Below are 15,082 nucleotides of genomic sequence, written 5' to 3'. Positions count from 1 at the left end.
TTGAGTGAAATTTAATTTTTTTAGGTGTCGAAAAAAAAATAAAAATAAGCAAAAAAGGAAAATTTTCAAAACTTCACAGAGTGGCTTAGAATACATGTGGCCATCCACTTTGAGTGAAATTTAATTTTCTTTAGGAACCAAAAAAAATAAAAATAAAAAATAAAAAATACCATTTGGGCATCTAAAAAAAATTAAATTTTACTCAAAGTGGGTGGTTAGAGGTATTGTATGTCATTCTGTGAAGTTTTGAAATTTTTGATTTTTTGCTTTTTTTTCACCTCCAAAAATTAAAATTTCACTCAAAGTGGGTGGCCACAGGTATTCTAAGCCATTCTGTAAAGTTTTGAAATTTTTGAGTTTTTGAATTTTTTTGGGCACCTTAAAAAATTTAAATTTCACTCAAAGTGGGTGGCCACATGTATTCTAAACTATTCTGTGAAGTTTTGAAATTTTTGATTTTTTGATTTTTTTTTTGCACCTAAAAAAATTTAAATTTCACTAAAAGTAGGTGGCCACAGGTATTCTAAGCAATTATGTGAAGTTTTGAAATTTTTGATTTCTTGATTTTTTTTTGAAAAAATTCAACAAATTTCCTATTTTCCTGAAATCTAAATTTTTTTTTATTTTCTCGACATTTTGATGATTTTTTCTGGAATTTTTCAATTTTTTGGGATTTTTTGAATTTTTTTAAAGATTTTTATGAATTTTTCGGATTTTTTATTATTTTTATTCCATTTCTAAAAAAGTGGATTTTTGTTCCTGGAAATAGAATTTTCTATTGTTTATCAAACGGGTTTTTATTTCAGGAAATAGAAATTTTATGCTGTTATCAAACGGGTTTCTGTTCTAGAAATAGAAATTGTTGGTCGTTATCAAACGAGTTTTTTTTCTCAGAAACTCATCCAGGAACCAGAAATAGAAAAATCTATTTCTGGTTCAGGAACTCATTCCGGAACAGAATGGTTATCATGCGCACCCTAAACGTCCAGCTCAAAACTGGCCATTCATCTTGGACTAATGAATGGAACCGTGATTTCGGGCGCAACGTGAAGAACTCCCGCCGACACGAGCATCCATACAGTTGCAATGAACAAAGGCCCGAAAGTCATCCATTCTATACAACCATTTAGGATAGGATAATAAGATAGCTGTGCATGAGGGTGAGGAGGACCGATTGATGAATAAAAAATTTGCCACGGTTCGTTTTCACGAACATGCTTGCGTACATCAGAGAAAAGGATGACCAACTCCAAACAACTCTGAACCCCCTCTCCACCGCTCCAACCTCCTAACTACTTAGAAAAGATGACACTTGGTCGTTAGTGCACTAGTAAGCCACTGATGTATCTGCTCACAAAATTAAGAAGAAGCAAGTTGAGACCGGAACGAACACATTTGGGAGGGCAGACACGAAACACAGATCCTCCGGTTCCTCGCTTGTCTCGTTAGGGAGATTCCATATGTACCTTATCTCAAGCTTCCTGCCCCTACATGGTAAAGCTCCTGTTTTTTATCTTCTTTTCTTTGTTCGTTTTTTGGGTCTTTTAGCAACACAACCTACCCTACCTAGACAGATAAACCTCCGACAGCCCTATGACAAAAAGATCAGGATGCAATATCCAGGACAAACAAGGTTGCACAATATGTGATGCCAGTGTTTTTTCTGTGACAGTTACAAATATGGTAGCTGTGAGAATTTGAAATAATCAATGCGTCTTCAATAATCCTACTCACAACACAGCAACAAACAAAATAAACTACCATCTTCACGAACCTTTTACCTCTTGTCAATTAAGTAAGCAGGAGTAACCAGCTTATGAGAATAGTTGTTCCACCGTAGCTTTCTTCCTTAGTCCTTGGTAATTAACTCCTGCGCCGCTCTGTCTGTTAGCCTTGTTGACTAAAATAATTGTGTTTTCGGATAGGCCAGCCCCACCTTGTTGATATTAGCTTAGTTTTGCTTAGCAAATTGCTTTTTTGGAAGTGCTCTCCACCCAATGTCATGCCGATAGAATCCTCCTGGCCAGTTGATAGCTTCAACTGCTTGGTAAGCTCTTTCATGAGCTTCTTCCAAATTTCTCCCCTTGGCAGTGACCCCAAGAACACGGCCTCCGGTTGCGACAAAATTGCCATCTGAGTCAAAAGCAGTTCCGGCATGAAATATTTTAACAGATGGAGCAACAAGCTCTGCTTCTTCAAGATTCTGGATCACACTCCCCTTTTCATAGGTCCCTGGATAGCCATTACTTGCCATTACCACAACCATCGCAGATCCAGGCGACCAATCCAGTGTCACTCTGCTCAGCTCTCCCCTACAAGCTGACAACAACACTTGCACTAAATCCGATTCTAAACGAACCATCAATACCTACATAGAAAGGGAACACTAGAGGATGAGTAGACCCAAGGAAATATAAAAAGTGCCAAGATAATAATTTATTCAGTCAATCAGCATCGACAGTCTTCCACATCAAGTAGCCAACAAGTAAAACAGATTTTATAAAGTGAGTATGACTTCAAGAGGAGGACACAAAAAAAGGACTTAGGTTCAGTGACATAAAAAAGGGAAAGAGGAAGAAACATGAAGGCCAAGTCTGAAATACCAACCTCACAACCGATTGTCTTCTCTATTCACTAGCTTACGAAGACTTTTGTCACACTGATAAACAATTATCCCTTATGGCAAAGCAAGACAAGCCTTCATTTTTGCTGATCACTTATCTTAGTATTCAAGTTATTTTACACTTTGCAGGACACACCTGCTCACATTGTTGAATTCACCTTACAGGGCAGGGGGAAAACTGCTGCTGAAGAGGACTGTATTCGAAAACTGAAAATTACCAGGCATCGACTTGAAGAAAAAATTGCACTACCCTATAAATCTCTAATGGCATAATAACAGGAGAATTTGGTACATCCAAAAGTACCCAAAACAGAGCAGTATATTCTGGTAAAAACTCCAGGTTCAAATTCAAGAAGATAGAGAAAAGAGATCTAAGCCAAAAAAGAAAGAAGAAAAAGAAGAAGAAAATAGAGATTGCCTGCAATGACTGAAACTGAGACATTCATATTAATTAGGGAAAACTCAATAAATCCAAAAATAGCCATGATCGTTAAGGGCGGACCCTTCATAGCATCATAGATTCATAAATAGTTGTTGATTTTAAGTATATATTGACAAACCTGACACTCTGGATCTCCAAAACGCACATTGTACTCAATCAATTTAGGCATCCCGGATTTCTTCTCTATCATGAGTCCAGCATAGAGAACACCGACAAACTTGCAACCTTCAGCTGCCATGCCTTGGACGGTTGGGAGAATGATGGACTGCATGACTAAAGATTGCAACTCTTGAGTCAAGATAGGTGCCGGAGAGTACGCACCCATTCCACCAGTATTAGGTCCCGTATCACCATCCCCAACCCGTTTATGGTCTTGGGCAGATTCAAGAGCAATGGCATTCTCCCCATCCACCAGTGCAAAGAAAGAAGCCTCCTCTCCTTCAAGATATTCCTCAATGATGACCTTGCAACCAGCAGAACCAAAAACCCCCTCCACCAGCATTGAGTCGACAGCTTCATATGCTTCCTCCACTGTCATGGCAACAATAACTCCCTTCCCAGCTGCTAACCCATCTGCTTTTACAACAATTGGTGCACCCTGCTCCTCGATGTATAGCTTTGCTGAAGATGGGTCTGTAAACGTTTTATACTGCACCAGTTGTTCATAAACATTGTAATTAAGCAAATCTTTTCCATGAACACAAATGACAGATATGGATAACTCAGCAAACGGCAAGATGCGGAATCCTTAGACATTCCATGTAATAGTCAGCATCATTTAGTGGTATTTGGAAAACAATAATCAGTATTGTTTTCAGAGTAATGTATCTTTGGTTCAACGATAAGTCCTTAAGCCAAATGGAGAAGAAGCCAATGCTACATCTCCTACTTGTTAGAATAAGTACTTGAAATATTATTTCCCAATAAAAGATGGGAAATACCTTGGCAGTGGGAATGCCGTACTTGTCGCACAAATTCTTCATGAAGTCTTTGGAACCCTCTAAATCAGCTGCCTCCGATGAAGGGCCGAAGGTAGGGATTCCGGCCTTTACTAAATCATTTGCCAAACCTGAAACAAGAGGAGCCTCTGGTCCGACCACAACTAATCCTATTCCCTGCTTCTGGCAAAAAGAAATAACAGCCATACTGTCCAAAACATCAAGATCTGGAATGCATGTGGCATCTCCAGAGCTGGAAATGCCAGCATTTCCAGGTGCACAGAAGACCACGTCACATGATGGGGATCGTTGCAATGCAAAGCATAGTGCATGTTCCCTTCCTCCTCCGCCAATGACAAGCACCTCCACTCTCTCTTGTGTAAGACATCAGGAAAAGGAAATAGATGAATGAAAACCTTCTCCACGTACGCATTACGAAAGGAAACAAAAATTGCAATAAGTTTGTCCTACCCACAGAAAAAAAAATAAGAAGAAGAAGCTGAATCAACGCAAACATACCTCTTCGTATATCTTATGTATCTTATAGAAAATATATAGATAAACATTTCTTGACATATAAACAGCACAATATTATTCACTGTGTTGAAAAATATTAAAGATTAAAAAAAAAAAAAGAAATGCCTGAGCACTAAACGGCAACCAGAAGTAGAAATTTAACACAAGTACCCCAAACAAACACGACTGGATATTTCATAATAAGCTTAAGTTATGATGTTTAGAGCTAACAATTACTTAAAAAATGACATAAGATGTTAGATGTATAAGGCTGATAGAATCAGACAATGGTCTACAAGGATTTCGTTAATAGTGGTGAGACTATCTCACCAAGAAACCATAGAAGGAAGAAGTGGTAAGATAGTGAAAGAATAAAATGATGGTTTCACAAAATGCATTGCTTGACATCTATCTTTCTTGAAAGGTTTCCATTAGCCAAGGTTAGCAAAAAAGTTGAGCTGATGAGGAAGTTCCCAAATGTGAGTGAGGACAATCTCTAAATACGCTCCCAACAACAGTATACCTCCATGTCAGTCAAAAGCACCCAATGACATTGAGAAGGAAAGGCAGGGACCATGAAAGAGATATACAATGCAAACAAATATTAATCCCGAGTCAAATGATCAAGGCACGCCAGAGTGAATCCACAAATGCCCCTAGTCTTACCATCAGAAGCACTGTCATTTTGAGATGAATCGATGGAGACTGAGGGGTCCGACGCCGGGCCGGCACACTTGAAGACGAACCGAGAATTGCCAAATGAAGGCACGTTTCGAGCGCTCTTGAGGTGACGAGATGAGCTCCAGCTGATTCTCGGATTGACATGTCCGGAGTACCACCAACCAGAAGAGCAGCAACAAGTTTTATAATTTGAAAAACAAGGTCTTGAGGATCTACAGAGGTAGCTATTGAGCTTCAGAGAAGCTGAAAGGGTGGAGGCAGTAGAAGAAGCCATACTCTGCGCTTCCAACCTCCAACGATGCAGCTACAATGAAGGGGATAATGTAAGGTTCTGTCGGAAATTGGACATTGCAGCCATCGATATAAGCAATAAGCCGGGGGTTTAAGTCTAAAACCCTCAAGAGGGGGAAGCCTGGGAAACGAAAGCGAAGCCCACGGAGGACATAGCTTTTCATCTGAAGCAATAGTCTGGAGAAGAAACACGCGAAGCAAACTGGTTTTGATAGTTGCAGACTGTATTCTGTCATGGAAGCTCGACGGCGACATACCTGAGGCTGAGCTGCAGGGCCGAGACGGAGGAGGACGAGAATCGGCGGAGCGGGGAACCGACGGAACCGAAAGGAGGAGCTCTGTCCGGCAGCGACTGAACTTGGACGGAGCTCCGTCTGTTTCGCGGCGGCGCGACGGTCGGCGACGGCGCTTTGTATGCTCTGCTCCGCAGGTGGCTACCTGCAATTCGGCGTGTCCGAAACTGAAGCCGAAGGTGAAGAGAGGGAAAGGGGAAGCCGACTGACGTGGCATCTTTCTCAATGGCAATTGACAATTCTGCCCCCTCTACTTCATTTCGATCGACTCCATTGCATTAGTTCAATTATTCTCGAAAACGAAACTCGATATGCTTAATCCAAGTGTGCTCAATAATTAAAACTTACTGAGCTAGTTCCCCGTACTTGAATGTAAGAGGTAGACTTACCTATCTATTTGATTGATAACTGGTATAGGTTTCTTGAAAGTGTTCTTAAGATTATGAGGATTTGTTTCCATTCTCTTTAAATTAAATCATAGATAGCGTAAATTTTCATACTTAGTTTAATTTTAGTTAGTGAGTTAATATGCACCGAGGAATTCGAAATGGACTATGCGATTTCACTTGGGATATCTCCCCTAATTTTCTTTCTAAGACATTCCTTAATCATTTTGTCAAATATGAAATGTCATCCATGAATTGAATTCACTCGTGTTCATGGAAATTTTAAAACTTTTATCTTATGGATTTTCAATTGGCTGAATTGCATGCTTGACCTTTCGTTCACGTCCCCTTAGCTTTCATTAATTTCAATTAAATCCTTAAAGGTTTTAAAAATGTTTGATGTCATCCTTCTCCTCCTTAAAAGAAAAGAAAATACCTAATGTACTAGAGTCCCGGGACGTTCTTATCTTGATGCCCGCGCGCAACGTAGCCTTACTGGTAAGAACCGAAATATAAGCACTCTTTTGACATTTTATCTGTCCTATGAAGTTGCTATTGACTCGAGCGAGCCTAATCAATTACTTGAAAAATAAAAGGTACGCGAAAGGTTCTCTGAGAGTAGAGCCTTCCAACGTGGGGTGTGCATTATACAGAAATCAAGATGTGCACCAGTCATCAGACTTGTATACACAATCATCAGATATAAAATCTACTACAGGAGAAAAGTAAACACCATCAGGCAAGGTCAACTTTTGTATACATTATTGCTCAGCAAACGAACTACATGACCGTTGGGAAGAAAAGAACAAACCAGTTTGTGAATAAGCCATAGGCACAGGGGGAAACGGCCATTTCAGGGCGAAACTGGAGACGACACTCTGGATATTTAGGATTTACTCGAATCAAAAGCTATAACTCTGTTAAAGTTATAGACGCGCTTGCTTACTCTCGTCGATTCAAATCTGCAAGTCTTCAAGCATCATCATGTTCAATTGATCGGTTTGGGCACAGGCCCGGCTCATCCGACTTATGCACACTCAGAAAGGCATCAGTTTTTTTGTTGAATCTCAATCATTGATGTGGCACAACCCACATCATCTAATGGTCGTGATTGTATCTGGTCCCTACTCGTACGAAAGAACCAGCTTTGACAGTAATGTCTATTTTCTCACATGCCTTGGAATCAGCGGACAAGATTTTATAGGTCGAAATGGAGAGAGCTTCAAGAAAGGAGCTGAAATGCCAAAAATATTTCAGCAAGCAGTAAAAGCGAACACGTTGCAGATTTACTTGGAGCACACCGAGCTCCTCATTACTGAATGGCAAACATGCCAGATAATCAATCTGGATAGAGGAATTACGCAGCTCACCGACTTCAAGTTCTACATACACATTCAGACGGACACCATCCTTTTGGGAAGATACTAAAAGCAGACGTTGTAAGATCCACTACGCATCCAAAGCCATGAACAAGTTCTGCTTGCGAGCATGCTCGGGTATGAGTCTGTTTATGACCTCCGGTGGTATGCCCGACAGCTCTGTCCAAAAGTAAATCTCAAAGTCAATGTACTTCCATTAATAACAAAAATAGAAAACGAAATCGTCATCAGTGACAAACAGTGATTCATCAAAGTACTTTAGTCTCAATAATGACATAATATGCTCATTATAAAGCGGCAGAAATTTGAACAAACCTTGGGGCTTAAAGTTAAACAGGGGAGGAAGAGGGCGGCCACTGGGAAGGCGAGTATTCGGGTCCCTCAATTCATCGAAAAAAGGGTGGACACAGGCTTCCAACTATACAATTGCAGAAAGCAACAGCACAACCCTTGAGTAATATTTCCACCGAGTATCAAGAGAAAAGGATAATGAAATTTTGATCTTACAGCAGTGCAACGTAGGTTTGGAGAATACTGGAAAAACCTACAAACCAGGTCAACTGCTTCAGGGGGTAGACGTTTCTGGAAAACCTGGAGGGGAAACAGTGTCAACCTCGAAAACAGAAACTAGCTGTACACTAGAATTACATGTCTGTTTACCTAAAGTTCTGAAAAGAAAAATAATCAAAATGACAAGTTTTAGAGAGATGCATATATTTCAAATGAAACAGACATCAAGCAGTGTCTAGTTCTCCTCACATAGCACCTTATGAGTTATGATTATCTTCCTTTACTGCATCATTTAGTTCATTTTTCTTTTAGGCAACATATAGGGTACAAACATCCTACAACCTAGATGGTAAAGGATTTTTATGAGGTATGGCACCAATTTCCTGAAAATCCAGTAAGGTAACTGACAACTTCCAATGAGCATGCAGCACTATATTTGAAAAATGGCAAGCCAAATAAAAAATAATCACTTCAACAGTAAAAAATGATGACCATCCAAGGCTTATAGATTATCAAGCAACTACTAAAAACTGTTTTGTGAATGAGGCTTCATAAGCACATTATACAACATACTATCAAGCAAAATCCGTACCTTATGCCACGGATGAGGCTTTATTTGTGGAAATTTGAATTCAGTGTAGTTTGGATTCATGCATTTGATCTCCTCCCTGGTCGGCGTACCCAACACCTGGTAACAAATTTTTGATGGATAAAATGAAAGATAGGAGGATGATATATAGGCACAACTTTCCAAATATTTATTTTGAAACACGCGGGCACACACAAAACTTTTGTTAGAATAATTAAATAATAAACCACGCCTTCATCTAATAGCTTAAGCTTTTATAACAGTTGGCTATGGTACCACCAAATCTCACATGGTATCAGAGCTGGAGGTTCTGAGTTCAAATCTTTCCAGGCCTCATTTGCCTCCCCAATTAAATATTTCCACACTTAGTGCTAGGCAAAAAGACCAGGCTAAGCATGAGGGGGAGTATTAGAGTAATTAAATAATAAAACACGCCTTCATCTAACAGTTTAAGCTTTTAGAACAGTTAGCTGTGGTCCCACCAAATCTCACAACTTTCATATATAATGAAAAGACGTTTGAACATATACTGACATATCATCTCTTAGATGAGTTTGCTTGGGGATAATAGTTTTGTAATTTCTGTCATAGGAGACTGAATTCTTTCTCACCAAATCAAAACAACGGTCTACTTTCTCTACATCAAAGACGAAGATGAGGTTCACTTGAGCAACTGGGAGTTTCGTTCTCAACATAGGTAACAGGTGTCCTTCAATCTTTCACCTTAAAATTAAAAGGCACAAGAAATAAGTTAAAATTATACATCATTCGACTTTAAACAGGATTTTCCGCACATTCACCCGAAACTCAAATTCATTGGAATCATTTCTCCTGACTTACCTATGCACCTCAGTTACCAAAAATTCTATTCCAGACATCCAAGATGGCTAGAATTTTAGTTTAAAAAGTGGACCAAGCAGCCAGATAAGATGGTTCATAATCATAACCCCATGAGTAGATATTTCACCTTGATGATCTCAACTAATTGGTCGACTCCACTTTCTCCCGGAAACAGAGGCTGCCAAAAGCTTAGTTAGCATGATATTGGATGAATAAGATTAATTGTTAGTCTCATAAGATGTTCATGCATGCCACACATCTACCTGCCCAAGGAGTAGTTCGGCCATCACACAACCTGCAGACCATATGTCTATCGCAGTTGTATACTCAGTTGCACCGAATATGAGTTCTGGAGCACGGTAATATCTTGAGCAGATATAAGAAACATTTGGTTCTCCTTTCACCTGATGAAAATGGAAGCTTAAGCCACAAAATCAATACTCCTATGGCGAAAGATGATCCAGCACTATACAAAAGCCAACACTGGAGGAACTTTTGTTTTGGATAAGTTAGAAATTACATGAGTTTGAAAATTACCAGAACTTTTGCACTACCAAAGTCACAAAGCTTCAATTGATGTGTGTGTGGATTCACCTGAGAAGGAGCAATATCATTTTAATATGGAGGAATTGTGGTCACTATTTCCCTATGATACAAATACGAAGCCCTCTCACAATATGGAGCAAATAAAGTAAGGGAATGAGTCACAATCACCAATCGCAAATACCTCGACTGAAGCATAAAGTTGCTATAGAAGAACTCAAAACTCATTGACCAAAAGAACAGACTAAAATCACGTAGCAGCACACAAAATTATTCATATCAAAACCTTCAGCATCAATAACATCATTTAGGGATAATTCCATCGGAAGCACATGAAACTTGTGGATGATCTCCAATCCAATTGCTAGGATCATGAACTTGGGAAAAGCATTCTTTTGTTCCCTGTTATCAAGCAAGCCAGTTTTATTCTTCCCTATACTTTAGGCAAGTTCTTATTTTAGTTGCCGCACTACATAGTTTTTCATTTTAGCCCAACCTCCCCTACTAATGATTCTTCTTAGCTCTGTTTTCCATCTGTCTTGTGGCTAAAACATAGAGGAATGCCTGTTTGCATAGGGACTAAACCGCTGGCAAAATGGTTTGTTAGGAACTATGATGAAAAAGTGCACAAGGACCTAAATGGTAAATCACCTAGAGTAATAAATAGTATGCTTTGCTAACATATTTTCTCAATCAAGAACCTAACTCTCAGTCTTTAGAATGTTATAATACACAAAATGAAGTACATGATGAGAATGTAGTAGAAAGAACTTGAAAGCACCAATGTACACTGATTCATGAATTCCAATGGCTTGGCTGAGAGCAATCACCATGTCAATCTTATAATCATCATACTCCAAGAGTTTATTTATGATCAGATCACAGAGAGAGAGAGAGAGAGAGAATAATAAGGGTCTCACAAGTAAATTCTGAGGCTTGATATCCCGGTGACAAATGCCAATGCAGCCATGTAGGTATGCAAGTGCCCTGCAGATCTGCAGAAAAAATTTAGCAAAAATATAGCTTATACATTGCAGTAAATCATATAGCTTCAGAAGATGCAAAAAAGTACAAGCTGTGAGGACATAGAACTGGCCCTCTCATTCAGTAACTCTAAATAAGTTCCTTCCCGAATCAGGAAAATATAAAAAGATCATGAAAACCAACCACCCCCCCCCCCCCCCAACCCGCCCCCCAAAAAAAAGAGTAAAAGAAAAAACAAAGGTAACCCACCAAAAACATTAATGAAACAGAAAAGGGCATGATCAAAGTGGTTTTAAACAGAACAATTTGAAGGCAACATCCTACACATTTGATAGCGCTCAGCTTATTGGAGCCAACCTTCAAGTTATTTGCTTTTATGGATTCCATTCAACACATGCCATTTGCTTTATGAAGATGTGAATTGTAAACCACCCAGAAAATCAGATTTTAGGCCAAGAAATTATCACCCACGTACTTGGTAAGTATAGAGTTTAACATATATCAAGGGCATCCGCTGGTTCATCCTGCTGTACTGTTTTGCCACACGATTAACAGTTTCAGGAACAAATTCAAGCACAAGATTTAAATACAGCTCTTCTTTGTCGGTAGTTGAAAAGAAACAGTGCTTGAGGGCCACAATATTTGGATGGTCCAACATTTGCATAATCTGTAATTCCCGATTCTTGTAGCGCTTGTCTTGGAGAACTTTCTTTATAGCAAAAATTTCACCAGTTTCTCTACACTTTGCCTGGAACAACAGCCAAAACCATCTCAATTACACCAGTCAGTTAAAAAGAATATCAGATGATCATTTCCGATTATACAAAATATAAATGGTTAGAAGACACACTCAAGAGATTAAATGCGTTAAACGTATGTACCTGGAAAACGACACCGAAAGAACCTGTTCCAACCACATGCTCTGCAATATAACTGACTCTCTGCCAAATAATGAGAAATAACGGCCACAAAGTCATAACCATGTGAGTTGCACATAATTTTTACCAAATAATTTGGAATTCAAGCCTCATTCCCTCAAACCTGCCTAGATTGACCATTTCGACCACCAATGGTGGTTCTTATTATATGCCCTGTTTCAGCGCCTACACCGTCTATGATGTCTGGTTCACTGTCCTGCAAGAGATGCAATAATAAGGAGATATAGGTAAGTACTCTTACCACAATACACTACCCTACAATTAAGTGTTTTCTATTTGTCGAAAATACTTTTTCCTCAAACATATGCAAATAGGCTCTCTTTTCTCCAAATTCATTTTCAAGTCGGAAATAGAAAAAATAAAAAAAAAACACTTTCTCATTCAAATCCCAAACATTACATCACAGAATTCAAATAAAACAAAAAAAGGTTCAATATAATCTCATATTGAGTAGTTGGGACAATAGGAAAGACTTTGCTTTTTTGTCCAACATGTAAAAATTCAAATATCAATTGTGAGTTTTGGTTTTTAGGCATAGCAAATAATTGTGTGCGCGTAACATGACTCTTACCCAAAGCTTAATGATCTTGAATGCCAGTTATCTAATATGAATGAGTAGACATGTCTAGAACGAGAAAAGCAATGGCAGAAGCCATTTATTGCCGAAACCAAATCATGAGATCAATAGCTAAGAGGAAATTCTCAATTTAATTAGACTTGGTTCAATTCTTATGATCCATTTATGGACAAGTGGTAGAGGTGATGATAAAGAAGTGGAGGATTTGATAGTATGGATGAAAGTGGTGATAGTATGGGTAGCGTGGAGTATGAGGTGGCGGCGGCCAGACTGAAAACTTGGATAACCAATCACAGTCCTACAAGTTGCTAACATCCTCTGCTGGAGCAAACCAATACCAAGTCATTACTTATAAGCGCTAACCAAAGAAGCAAAAACCAGATAAAGGATGCAAGACGTACTCTATCCTCATCATGTTCCACCCGATCTCGCAATCTCATTTCAAGCATTTCTCTACCAAGCCAGTCAACGGAACTAGATGAATTGCTGAAGCCATGAATGGATCTGGAACTGCCGACTCCTCCATTCCCGCGGTTAGCAGAAGCCATGATGTATGTATCTGAGGATAGTCAAAAATAGCAGTTCTCGATAGCATCATAAGTATCCATTGCCCCGTCCCTCAATCCTAACTTCTTAGTAAATAACAAGAAAAGTCAACAATGTGAGGGGATAAAAAAGAAAAGGTAATCAAGTAACTGCATTTCACGCGGGCAAAAAAAGGAAAGAAAATATCATTCACAGAAGCTAGAAAAATCAAATATAGCGTCTTTAGTAGGAAGGCCAGGAGGAGAAGAGAAGCATCCTCAGGACCCAAAGTCGATAATCTCTCTTCCCACTTTGTTTAACCCTTTGGGTCAAGATGCGCTTAAGGAGAGTTGCTCTTTCAGAATTTACATGCCAAAGAGAAGAAACAGCAACTGACTTAACCAGCTCCTGAAATTGGCAGCACAAACAAACTTATCGGAAGATGATGCGTATTGCCCTTCATAAAATTGCCCCATCCAGAATGATGCTCTAAAGATTCATTCGAGGCAGGCAGTTTGCATTATCAAATGAAAATCCTCCGAACAATTGTTCATGCCCCCACACAATTAACTTATCCAGAATTTGAGCAAGTCAAACCATGTTGAATAGGGAGACGAAGAAAGTTCTCTCCTAGAGAGAATACCAACATTATTTGATTCCAAATTCACAGCAATCCCTATTTCACCTAATTAACCTCCACGATTGCAATGCTGCCTCTTTCAATTAGATATCAACATAGGCACAAGAGCTACCAAATTTCTATTCGGTGCATCTAGCAGCGTTAGGGGAAGGATAAGCAATTGCGAGTTAGAACTGAGAAACGACAAGACTTTCTGAGTGGCGAAATAATCTCGGAGCCAAATCCGCGAAACGAGGAAAGATCTATCCTAAACAAAGCGGATTACGAGTCGCGGGTGATCAGGACAGCGGCTAGACATTCTTGCGAACAAAAAACCCACAAAAAATTACGGGGCTCCAACTCCAAGAATGATGTCGACAAGATAATAATGCGAGCCTAGAATTGAAACGGGAAGAATCTCACAGATTCTCACTGAAACCGGCCCAAATGAAAACACGGTCGGAAGCAGTGAAGAGCTCGATGGACCCAGCAGCTCGTACGCCCTTCATACTAGCGTTCCGGCAGGATTAACGAGTGGGCAATAGGAGCAAACACTGGGTTTCATCGCGATGCGGGAAGCAGAAGTAACAAAGCATCATGCCCGCAAAAACCAAACAGCAACGAGCGACGGGAGAAGCAGGAAACGGGGATGGGGATCGGAGAGCGTGATCAACCAATCGAGCGGATCAACAAGCGAGGAGCTCGAATTGGGGAACGAGAGAGGCTAAATCGAAGAGGGGCATTTACACACAGCAAAAGGAACGATGGTCCCCGCGCGCGCACAGAGAAATAGGAGAAGAAGTATACCTGGGATGATGGGAGCATCAGCAGCAGAGGAGAGGCAGGAGCGAGACACGATGAGGCATTTGAAAAGGGTCCTCCGATTTCATCGTCAAATTGGTCCTCAAAAACCACACTCAGGTCAAAGTGAAAAAAAAAGAGCATATGAGGTGAGGTGAGGCTCGAGCAGCTCTTCGTCTTTTTACTCCATTTTACTGACTGACTGACTGACTGACTGACGCCAGATCTGGACCTGTTTGATCCTTCACACCACCTTCACCTTCACCTTCACCTTCAACCTTCAACCTTCATTCATTTCCAAATTGCTTCTCCTCCTTCCATTTTGACTTATTTGGGGGGGCCTTTTCTCTCTCTTTTTTTCCGTTCCTCTTTTTTGTTGTCGACGATTGATTATATTTTTATATAAATGTTAGAATCTACAAAAAGGGTTGCACATCCTATGCAGTGTAGTGGCCTAGCCTGTTTTGATTGGAGGGGCGTGCCCCCTTTGTTTTCGTTATATAAAAATACAGCTTTTTGGTTTTACTGACGAGAAAAAACGGGTTTAAAAAAAGAAAGTAATAAAGGCAAAAGGGTCATCATGTCGACAAACGGGCACACCTCCATC

The 15,082-nt window shown here is 39.7% G+C and overlaps 2 protein-coding genes across 6 annotated transcripts; both read right to left on the bottom strand.

Moving 5' to 3' along the window:
- Positions 1-1,608: 1,608 nt before the first annotated feature.
- LOC115679713 (phosphoribosylamine--glycine ligase) lies at positions 1,609-5,961 on the bottom strand. 3 transcript variants are annotated; one of them, XM_030603380.2, is made up of 5 exons: positions 5,749-5,961; positions 5,186-5,504; positions 4,007-4,377; positions 3,184-3,714; positions 1,609-2,368 (listed from the first exon to the last, which is right to left on the bottom strand). In XM_030603380.2, the coding sequence occupies exons 2-5, from the start codon at positions 5,472-5,474 to the stop codon at positions 1,952-1,954; spliced, it is 1,608 nt and encodes a 535-aa protein (XP_030459240.1). In that variant the 5' UTR covers positions 5,475-5,504; positions 5,749-5,961; the 3' UTR covers positions 1,609-1,951. The 3 variants fall into 3 exon arrangements, with proteins under 3 accessions (XP_030459240.1, XP_056163313.1, XP_056163315.1); XM_056307338.1 differs by having other exon boundaries at positions 5,186-5,961; XM_056307340.1 differs by having other exon boundaries at positions 4,007-4,134; positions 5,186-5,961.
- Positions 5,962-7,343: 1,382 nt separating this feature from the next.
- On the bottom strand, positions 7,344-14,784 carry LOC115679731 (shaggy-related protein kinase kappa). 3 transcript variants are annotated; one of them, XM_056307344.1, is made up of 13 exons: positions 14,482-14,784; positions 12,932-13,162; positions 12,057-12,149; positions 11,897-11,956; positions 11,491-11,763; positions 10,952-11,026; positions 10,026-10,082; positions 9,752-9,892; positions 9,616-9,666; positions 8,652-8,747; positions 8,057-8,140; positions 7,865-7,967; positions 7,344-7,708 (listed from the first exon to the last, which is right to left on the bottom strand). In XM_056307344.1, exons 2-13 carry the CDS (start codon positions 13,076-13,078, stop codon positions 7,620-7,622), a joined length of 1,269 nt encoding a protein of 422 aa, XP_056163319.1. In that variant the 5' UTR covers positions 13,079-13,162; positions 14,482-14,784; the 3' UTR covers positions 7,344-7,619. The 3 variants fall into 3 exon arrangements, with proteins under 3 accessions (XP_056163319.1, XP_056163320.1, XP_030459274.1); XM_056307345.1 differs by having other exon boundaries at positions 12,932-13,159; XM_030603414.2 differs by having other exon boundaries at positions 12,932-13,089; positions 14,482-14,783.
- Positions 14,785-15,082: the final 298 nt, after the last annotated feature.

This window comes from Syzygium oleosum, unplaced genomic scaffold (assembly GCF_021117445.2).
Source record: "Syzygium oleosum isolate NSW1041296 unplaced genomic scaffold, Sole_v2.1 Sole_v2.52, whole genome shotgun sequence".
Classification (NCBI taxonomy): Eukaryota; Viridiplantae; Streptophyta; class Magnoliopsida; order Myrtales; family Myrtaceae; genus Syzygium; species Syzygium oleosum.
The sequence above is the reverse complement of the archived record's forward strand: the minus strand, read 5'-3'. Positions and strand labels throughout refer to the sequence as shown.

Bases quoted from the DNA above. Each gene is read 5' to 3' on its own strand.
- LOC115679713 (XM_056307338.1), bottom strand. From the start codon at position 5,474: ATGGCTTCTTCTACTGCCTCCACCCTTTCAGCTTCTCTGAAGCTCAAT. The intron at 4,378-5,185 runs GTAAGACTAGGG...GTCTTACACAAG, and splicing joins AAATGACAGTGCTTCTGATG to AGAGAGTGGAGGTGCTTGTC. The intron at 2,369-3,183 runs GTTTGTCAATAT...CTTTCTATGTAG, and splicing joins TTGGAGATCCAGAGTGTCAG to GTATTGATGGTTCGTTTAGA.
- LOC115679731 (XM_056307344.1), bottom strand. From the start codon at position 13,078: ATGGCTTCTGCTAACCGCGGGAATGGAGGAGTCGGCAGTTCCAGATCC. The intron at 11,764-11,896 runs GTACATACGTTT...CTGTTGTTCCAG, and splicing joins CTTTCGGTGTCGTTTTCCAG to GCAAAGTGTAGAGAAACTGG. The intron at 10,083-10,951 runs GTGAGACCCTTA...GCTCCTTCTCAG, and splicing joins TCAAGCCTCAGAATTTACTT to GTGAATCCACACACACATCA.